The 10,411-nt window shown below is 42.9% G+C and overlaps 1 protein-coding gene across 1 annotated transcript in view; it reads right to left on the bottom strand.

Annotated features, from left to right (window-relative positions):
* Positions 1 to 277: 277 nt before the first annotated feature.
* Positions 278 to 10,411, bottom strand: part of EXOSC7 (exosome component 7) — a 31,978-nt gene continuing 21,844 nt past the window's right edge. Inside the window, exons 6-8 of the mRNA XM_084858116.1 lie at positions 4,706 to 4,826; positions 2,058 to 2,213; positions 278 to 521 (exon numbers count right to left, since the gene is read on the bottom strand). Coding sequence (XP_084714242.1) covers positions 417 to 521; positions 2,058 to 2,213; positions 4,706 to 4,826 — 382 coding nt within the window. The 3' untranslated portion in view covers positions 278 to 416. The remainder of the gene's footprint in view (positions 522 to 2,057; positions 2,214 to 4,705; positions 4,827 to 10,411) is intronic.

Raw genomic sequence — 10,411 nt, 5'->3', positions numbered from 1 at the left:
CCCCCACCCCCAGTGCCCCAATTGTGTTTGTGAATGTTTAGACAGGGTGAGCATAGTACACGCAACCCCAAGGGCTGTATGATGGTGATCCCCAAGCACTCACATGAGCATGTATACTGGGGGGAGATCAATGCAGAAACCTGTTTCCACATTCTGATCACCTCTTGATGAACTGGGGTAAGCAAGTAGAATCACTGCATTCTTTTACAATTTTGTGGAAGAGTTGATAAAATCTCCTATTTTGCCACCAATATTTAAACATCAATTAACAAGAATTGCAATGACGAGAGAGAGAGAGAGAGAGAGAACCCACCTTTATTTAAAGATTATACAATCAACCCTGTAAAAAAAACACTAAGGAACAAACAAACCCACCCTTTCATAAATTTTCATCCAGATTAATGTACTGATAGTGCTCATCCCAGGAATCCAACTTTTTTCCGTGCTGTTCCAAGACTCTCTTCTTTGTCTAAGATAGTTTGCAAGGAGGTGTGCAATGATTTGCCAACCCTCTTCCCTGTCTGGAATGCAAATGAAGAGAAAACAAACAAACAAACAACAATGTAAGGTAGGACAATTTAATTAGAAGAAAATAATTCATACAGAAGGCGGCTTCTTTTATGAAAACGGTTCTTCTTAAAAGTTAACATCTACCAGGGGTGAGATATCTATAACTATACATCTATATATAGTGCATGTTGTTAAAAACAAAACTAGCAGAGTTGTTTCACTTGATCAAAACGTATTTTTTTAAGTATTGGAAAACTCAAAGAAGTCATGCATAAGGTTCAGCACATAGCAAGAACCATTCAACAACCACATTCTGGGCTTATATTCAGCCTGTGCTGAATTTGTCCACACTGCACTTATATAAGTATATGCTGAAGCAGTTGTCTGTATCTCCTGCTCCATGCCCAGATCCTGATTTACTGTACCAGCACAAAAGAAAAAAATACAGAAAGGAAAATTGCCTGGTAGACCTTACAGACAAAGAACTGAACCCGATTAGTGCCCCTTAGAAAAGAGGCAGATTCTAGGTGATGGGAAATTCCCCTTCTTGAGAACCCAGCAGAAGCAGATCTTATGCCTCCCTATCAAAAAAGAGGGCGTAGTATAACGATTTTATCTCCCCCCTCCACAGATATCAACAACAGTGAAAGTTAGGAGGGTTATCATGAAAAACTCTAACCTCCCACTAGAGGGGAAAAATGGTTATCTCTAAGAGGATTTTGGTTGTCTCAACATCTGCAGAAATTAGACAGAAGATAAAGAAATTGCTTCTGCAGAGCTCATGGGAGGACGCAACAAAAAATTACGCCAATGCTGTGTGTCTCAGAATGAAAAGTAAGGAAGATTTCCTGTATCATTTGAACATATTGAGTATAAACTATAGAAATAAAGTAATGGAACACAAAGAATAACCTTAATATATAAGATACAGCTTTGAGCACTACAGATAAGCAATGTCTACCATAAATAAAAGTTGGCCCAAAGCACAGGCTGCTATACTTTTTCAAAGTTATCTTCTAGCATTTCATTTTTAGTACATGTGTGCTAGATGGAACCGTTTGCCTCAAGGCTGACAAACAAGAGCACAATTCCTGACTTGGCCAAGAATATAAGAACATTAAGGAAGAGTTATGAAACTGTTACAAATCATGTTCCCTGCATTTTTGTCATGCATCTTCAACCCTCTCCCGACAAAAACGTTCTCTCCATTTCCTCAGAGAAGAACCCTGATCGCTACGGTTAGCTGTGTCACCGTTTCAGAGGAGGAACAGCATGCAACATGAAGTTTGCTAATAAAACAGTGATGTTTAGATTTTGCTAAAAAAATGTTTCCAAGAGTCAGTACTTGTCAATGGAAACTGTAGCAACAGGCTTTAAGTTACACAGCAAATGTACCTGCAAATGTTTCTCGAAACCTACTGAAAGTTTTAGAATTTACATTTGAAACTAAAATAGGTTGACAGGTCAACTTTTATGATTGACTGATTAACACTGTCAAAATTCATGCTGTAGTTTGACTTATAACAAACTGTCCAAAGCTTGCTTACCTCCATCATCTCGAATATGCTTTCTGGATCAAGGCTCCCTCTTCCCACTTTCTTCATACAAGTCAGGACACCTTTACTCGTCACAGAAATGAGGAGGCTGGCCATGGAACATGCTTCCTCCTGAAGGGTGGCATCCACAACATGCCTATAACCAATCTGTAAAAGCAAGGAGAAACAAACATAGGCTGCAATCCTATGCAGGTACATAGGAAACATAGGACACTGCCTCATACTGAGTCAGACCTTTGGTCCATCTAGCCTGGTATCGTCAACACTGACTGGCAGCGCTCTCCAGGGTTTCAGGCAGGGATTTTTCTAACCCTACCTGCAGATGCTGGGGATTGAGCCTGAGACCTTCAAAGCATGAGCACAGTGGGATGTACTTCTGAGTAAACATTCATAGGATCCCACTGTAAAAGCCCCAGATCCACCGATTCCACGCACATATCGGAGTATTGCTGCATACATAGAGCTGCTGAGTAGAAATTTCTATTCATTCAGAATCAGAGACAGCTCTATGAAGTATACTGCCAATGAGCATGCAATACTGTTCTCCACCTTAAAGTGCACAGCATAGGCCCACATATCTTGGCTGGCCATATGTTAAGATCACCTTTGGAGGCTATCTGAGGTGAGGGGGGGAGGGAATGGGAGAGAGGGCCTTCTTGGTGGTTGCATCCCAGTTGTGGAATGCTTTTGCCAGCAGGGCTAATCTGGTGCCAACTTCCTTATCTTTTTGGCATCAGGTAACCCCCCTTTTATTCTCCCAGGCATTTAATTCACTCTCAGTTCCTGATGGCATTTTATGCACCTTCATGCGTGTTCATTTTTTTATAGTGTTGATCTTATAAAATTGTCTATAATTCTGTTATGTATGCAATTGTAAAGCCACACTGGCGGTGAAAAATGTTTTCGAAGGGGAAGGATCAAAATCTATAATGCTGTGCAATATTTATAAAAACGATGGGGAATTATCTCACAACTGGAAGCCCATTCAAATTGGCCCTTTAAGCTGCTCCAGACCTTACTTTTTATCAACATGGATTTTAAAAACCATTTAAAATCTACCATTAATTTTATCAGTCTGTGCTGATAAAAATTACGATCCAGAAAAGCTGCAGCAAGGGCAGCTTTTTGAGTGTTTTAAATTTGGAGGTGGATAACCTGTGGCCTTCAGCCTAGTTTCAGAAGCCCTCTGCAAATTATCAGTTTGGATCTCTGGGAAGAGTGGTTTTTCCCTGCCCTGGCAGCTCTCTGGGCAGGGAAGAAGAGGGAGAGAGAAAGGGTGTGTGTGTGAGACAGAACAGAGGTAGCAAAGAGAGAGCATACGGGTGGCCCACCCGCCTTTGGGTCTGGCCCCACCCACGAGCTTCATCTCCACCGACTGGTGCCATGCAGCCCCTCAACAGATAATTCTTGAGGGAATGTGCTCTTTGACACAACCCCCCCCCCCCAAATAATACACACACACTCATCATATTAGATTTCAGGGTACTGTACAAGAATAAAGAACACTACAGTAACACACAAGGCACTAAAAGACGCCCAATATGTTAAAATAAAGTAAGGAAGGAAGAATGGCCATTTAGTTTAAGGGAGGAAAAGAGCAACACAAGAGCCATAACACAGGGAGGGAATTCTAGATCCACAGCAATTTACTGCAGAATCATCACCCCATTCATTCACAAGAGACACTGTGGTGTAGTGGTTAGAGTGTTAGACTGGCACTTGGGAGACCTGGGTTCTACTCCCCGCTTGGCCATGAAGCTCACTGGGTGACTTTGGGTCAGTCACTGACTCTCACCCTAACCTAGCTCACAGGTTGTTGGGAGGATAAAATGGAGAGGAGGAGGATCATGTATGCTGCCTTTGGCTCCTTGGGGGAAAAGGCAGGATAAAAATATAACAAATAAATAAAAAAAGATAGACTGAGATGAACAGAAGCCTTCACAAGCAATTAGTTTCTGTATACTTCCTGTTTTCTGCCTGGAATACCTTTTATTTAGCTATTTGTTTATTTATTGAATTTATTAAATGCCTCGTAAAATAAATTTCTCTAGACATTTTACAATAATGATAAAAATACAACCACAATCACAATAAAATTAACAACATAAAACTAATAAATGTACCAACACAGTATAAAACACAATATCACATTGCAGAGACTAGGATAATAAACAGCACTGCAGGGGCTAAGATAATAAAACACAAAAATAATTGTAAAGACTTTGAATTTTTTTTTAAAGTCTTGGAGAACAGGAAAGTCTTAGCCTGGTGCTGAAAAGATAGCAATGTGGGCGTCAGGCGAGCTTCCCTTGGGAGAGCATTCCAGAACTGGGGGGCCATGACTGAAAAAGCCCTTTTCCCAAACCATGTGCCAAAATACCTTCTCAAACCAGTAGTAAATAATAGTGGCCTGCTTCGTAAGGTCTTAATGGGCAGGCCTATTTCTAAGAAAAGGCAACTTTCCTCAAAAAATAAACAAACACAAAACCAAATTGCTCCCACAGAAAAAACTAATAAACATCTCTCATATGGTTCCCGAGAGTGTTGCACGGCTGTGGCCACAATGAAAAGTAGGAGGCCATCCTTTTTGTATTGAAACGAGAACACAGGAGAAAAGTTCAGAACTTTCAGAGGCTTACTTTGCTTAGCGTGACAATGCAGGGGACATTTTCTACATTAAGCCGAATACAGTCATAGGGATCATCAGAAAGCTCAATTTCCCGCCCTCCTTCATCCTCCAAAACACGTACTTTGGGTATCCTAAAGAAAACAGAAGTGAATGTCCAATAATTTGCTATTCCTGCCTATTTTGTCATGTGGGATTGCCCCAGTTCCTCATCAAAATCACGTTTTACAGGTGACAGAATTTCCATAGATTACAATAATAATTTCACAGTTGCCTATTCTGTTCTAAAAACACACTTCCTGTTTGGGAAATTCTGGATGGGTTTTTAAAAGCCTCCATTAAAACATGTCTTCATATAAATCTTGTTATCCCAAATATTCTTAAAGAGTAAGTATTCATTTATAATGCAATAGTACAAACAATTAAGAGAACAATATATGCTTGCATGCCTTAGAGAACACTTACCTGGCCACTTATGGGAAAGATTTCATCAGAGAACCTTATATGGTTGATAGAAGCACATGCAACCATGTTGCGCAGCACAGAAATAGGCAGAGCGGGGCAACGCTACTGGGCACTACACAACATTACACCCACTGAACTATGTACACCCAGTACATATACAGTGGCTTGCACCAACAAAGCCCGAGCCTCAATCTGTGTGAGGCACGTCTGTTCCAATAATCCAGCGTTAGGCCTGGTTTGGGGCCTGAAACACACCAGGGCAGCTCCTTCTGAGCTGGCTCACTGGGATGGGAGTTGGGGGCACAGTGTTACAGTGGCTCCGGTCCTTCCTGGGGGGCCAGTTTCAGAAGGTAGTACTGAGGGACTCAGGTCTGATGCCTTGGCCACTGGCCTATGGTGTCCCTCAGGGTTCAGTCTTGTCCCCCACCCCCATCTTATTCAATATTTATATGGAATGTCATGGGGAGGCAGTCATGGACTAGATGTAGGCAACCAAGTTGAGGCTTAATCCAGACAAGACAGATGTGCTCATGGTCAACAGAGCTGACCCAGGAATTGGGGTTCAATCAGTGTTGGATGGGGTAGGACTTGCCTTGAAAATGCAGGTGGATAATTTGGGGGTTCTTCTGGTCCTGGGCTTGACCCTGAACACCCAGGTCTCGGCTGTGGCCAGGAGTGCCTTTGCCCAGCTGAGGCTGGTATACCAACTACACCCGTTCCTAGACAATGCAGATCAAGCCATGGCGACACATGCCTTAGCTACATCTCATCTGGATCACTGCAATGTGCTCTATATAGGGCTCCCTTGGAAAAGTGCTTGGAAATGGCAGATGGTCCAGAATGCAGCAGCCAAGCTGTTAATAGGGGCCACATATAGGGAACATGTAACTCCCTTGTTGACATAGCTGCATGGGTTTCCCATTTGTTTCTGGGCACAACACGGCCATGTCCCCAGGCTCTGAGGCTCAGCAGCATCCTAAGGACGATTCAGAGTCCAATGAGTCACTGGTCATCTCCTTTCAGGGAGAACCCTTCGCACCCCCTTAGATGCCTTCCAGGCCTGAGGACCTGGCCCTCCCGGCAGTCTCAGAGGACTCTCCTACAGCTTGTCCTGTTCCTCAGCCACTCAGGAGCATGAGGCGACAGAAATAACCGTGGCCCTTGCAGGGCTACAGCTAGCATCCAGCGGGGGTGGAGCCTCTGAAAGCTTTGGGCCTGTCAGCCTTCTTAAGGCCTCAGTTCCCTGCAGTCCATTGCTGGGGCAACTGTGAGGAAAGACTACAGTCAGTATACTGTCCACGGTCCTGCTCTCCTGGACCTGACTGTAGTTTATTGGATGCGACCCCTCTCTACTGGACTTGAGCACTCTCTATCTGACACTGAACCATCCGTGAGTGCCTGTGCTACAGGCCCCTTCCCCTGGGCATCAAGTCAAGCCAGGACAAATTCAGACTTCTGGCAATAATTTTTCAATCCCTGAATGGTTTAGAACTGGGATATGTGAAGGACCACCTTCTGTGTAAGCCTGCCCACCTACTGAGATAGCCTTTGGAGGCCCTCCTATGTGTACCACCATCTCCCAAAATATGCTTAGTTGGGACAAAGGAGATGGTCTTCTTGGTGGCTGTGGCCGGGCTCTGGAACTCCCTTCTGAGGAAAGCCCTTCTTGCCTCTTCTCTAATGGCTTTCTGCATGCTGGCAAAGGCTTCCTTTCTAGGAAGGCGTTTGAGCAGTGAATTGCTGTCTCACTGAAAGTGTTTTAAACTGTCTATGGCTTTTAAATAATGTTGCTGTTGTATTCTGTTATTTTCTGCTGCTGTTCTAGTGTTTTACTGTTATATTGTAAGGGTAGTTTTAAATTATCCATATATTGTTTTAGTGGCCTGGAGCTCTCTGGAGGGAAGGTGGGGTACGTTTGAAATGATAAACGTGGTGGCCAATAATGTGGTCCTCACTCTGGCCTTTCTGTGCCATATAACAGTACTGCCTGTGCTTTTAAGAATGACAGCATCAATTGCTGTTTAGCAGTAACAACCCACAGCCACGTTAGGGACTAGCTTATGTTGCCAGCACAAGTTGAGACTTCTGAAATTTCAATCATACCCAGTTTTTAAAATATCCTTCCCCAGCTCGGTGCCTTCCAGTTGTTTTGTACTACAACACCTACCTTCCCTGACAACTGGCCATACTGACTGGTGCTGATGGGAGTTATAGCACAAAACATCTGAAGGGCACCCGTTTGGAGAAGGACACTTAAGCTACAGCTTTTGAACTTGGTAAAGTGAGAAACACACACATATACATGCGCGCGCACACTAATAACAGCATGACAATCATGACATACCACACCATGATTGTAGCTAGTTCAGAGCTAACAATTTCCTTTGTTATCATTGGCCTGTAGCCCATTTAAAAAAAAATGGGAACAGACTCAATTCATTTTCTGAATAGAAAAGCTTTTCACAAAACCTTGGGGAAAGTTATGTTCCCCTTATCTAAACTTTAAAAAAATGAAGTTGTATCAGCAAATAATTTAGAACAGCTTCCCCATCTGTAAAAAAGAAAAGGCACATTCCCGACATATAATGGGTTCATTCCAAAGCTAGTCTTTTCAAAAAAACAGCCTAGAAGTGTTTTGTACAGCCTTCCATAACTGTGCCAAAGTGCTATGCAGGTTTTATATAATACAGTGAGAAACAAAACATAAGACTAGATGCTTTGAACTAGATTGTTGGGCAGAGTTAGGAAGCTGGATTGAGTTATAGAATCGCTGTGCATTGCAGGAGCCCTGAGCAGAGTGCCATGGTTCCCTCCCATTCATTTATTTGTATGTATTGAATCAATTGCTGCATTTAGAATAATCATCAATAAATGACTGATTTAGCAGAATCTGGAGGGTAGCAGAAATGGAGAAACTGACCAGTATAGTCATTGTGGTGTAGTGGCTAGAGTGTTGGACTGGGAGTAGGGAGATCGGGGTTCTAGTCCCCTCAGCCATGGAAGCTCACTGGGTGACTTTGGGCCAGTCACAGACTCTCAGCCTAACCCACCTCACAGGGTTGTTGTTGTGAGGATACAATGGAGAGAAGGAGGATTATGTATGCTACCTTGGGTTCCTTAGGAGGAAAAAAGGTGGGATATAAATATAATAAAAATAAATAAAAATACTCCGGGCACATAAAGGCAAAAATTGGCTGATGTGTTACCAGAATGAAGGTGTGGCCAAGAAAGTAACAGTGCAGTCCTGTGCCCATGTATTCTGATAGTAAGTTCTACTGAGTTCATTGGGACTTACTCCCAAGCAAGTGTGTAGGACTGCAGCCGAAGCTACAAATCAGGCAGTCCCTCATCTGAATTTTTCCTCTGCTATGAATTAAACTCAGTAGCCTAAGCTTAAGTCTCACCTTCACAGCCTCAGCTTCCATCGGCAATAATCGGCTGGTAACACAGAGATGGAACAACCGATTGGTTCAAAATTGGGAAAGGAGTACGACAAGGCTGCATATTGTCACCCTGCTTATTTAACTTATATGCAGAGTACATCATGAGAAATGCCGGGTTGGATGAATCAGAGGTCGGAATTCAGATTGCTGGGAGAATTATCAACAACCTCCGATATGCAGACGATACCACCCTAATGGCGGAAAGCGAAGAGGATCTCAAGAGCCTCTTGTTGAGGGTGAAAGAGGAGAGTGCAAAAGCTGGTTTGAAACTCAACATTAAAAAAACAAAGATCATGGCATCTGGCCCCATCACTTCCTGGCATATAGAAGGGGAAGAAATGGAAGCAGTGACAGATTTTACTTTCTTGGGCTCCAAGATCACCGCAGACGGTGACTGTAGCCATGAAATTAAAAGACGCTTGCTCCTTGGGAGGAAAGCTATGGCCAACCTAGACAGCATAGTAAGAAGCAGAGACATCACCTTGCCGACAAAGGTCCGTCTAATCAAAGCTATGGTTTTCCCAGTAGTAATGTATGGCTGTGAGAGCTGGACTATAAGGAAGGCTGAGCGCCGAAGAATTGATGCTTTCGAACTGTGGTGCTGGAGAAGACTCTTACGAGTGCCCTGGACTGCAAGGAGGTCAAATCAGTCCATCCTAAAGGAAATCAACCCTGAGTGCTCATTGGAAGGACAGATAATGAAGCTGAAGCTCCAATATTTTGGCCACCTAATGCGAAGAGAAAACTCCCTGGAAAAGACCCTGATGCTGGGAAAGACTGAAGGCAAAAGGAGAAGGGGACGGCAGAGGATGAGATGGCTAGATAGCATCACGGATGCAATGAATATGAACTTGAGCACGCTCCAGGAGAGAGCGCAGGACAGGAAGGCCTGGCGTGCTATGGTCCATGGGGTCACGGAAGAGTCGGACACGACTGAACAACAACAACAAACACAGACCTACCTTATAGAGTAGTGGTAGGAATAACAAGATGATGTATGTGAAGAGCTCTGAAAACTCTTAAAGAGGTACATAAATACCAAATATTACTAGTATTGATCATCTCCCTTTATGCTGCATCTGAATCCAACATCTGGTGAAAATGTTAATCCTCTTGAATAGTTATTTTCAGTTGTATTAATGAATAATTTTCAGAGTGTTACTTTGTAACCAAGAAATTTTAGTTTAAAGTTTGTTCATAATGTGATATTATTACTATTACTACTAGTAGTGCTATCAGTAGTAGTAGTGCTATCAGTAGTAGTAAAAAAAAGTTGGGACTATTTAGAAGTAGGGGCTGGTTCACACATGCATGTAACACCTCACTTTCTATGCACTAGACAAGTGGAGGCTGAATGTGTAAACTGAATCCAATGAAATGTGTTAAGTCTGAGGTGATATGAAAACTCTGTTTGTGATGGCCCACTCACATATGCAAGTCATCAGATGATGTCACAGCTATCAAGTGATGACTGTGCATGCGTGAGCCATCCTCGAGTTGAAAGTGAAGACAGAAGAACCACAGCATCTTATCTGAAAAAGAGCTGGGTATCAGCAGCCTTCTGATTGAAACTATTCTTTTGCATCCACGCAGCTTTCACTTACACCTTCCAGTTTCTGAAGGAAGACTGAATCCCATTTCAAGCGTAAGCTCAGACATTCCATCACATTACATACATACATACATACATACATGCAAACTTTAAAAAAAAATACTCCAGAATTATTTCTGAAATCCTGCTAAGACTCAAGAGGTAGGCCTGGTTCAGACATAACTATCCATGGGCCTGTATACGACCTCATCACCTCTCC

Source organism: Heloderma suspectum, chromosome 5 (assembly GCF_057233095.1).
Source record: "Heloderma suspectum isolate Gila_16-S chromosome 5, 16-S_ref, whole genome shotgun sequence".
Taxonomy (NCBI): Eukaryota; Metazoa; Chordata; class Lepidosauria; order Squamata; family Helodermatidae; genus Heloderma; species Heloderma suspectum.
Note: the sequence above shows the minus strand (reverse complement) of the source record. Positions and strands in the feature narration are given on the sequence as shown.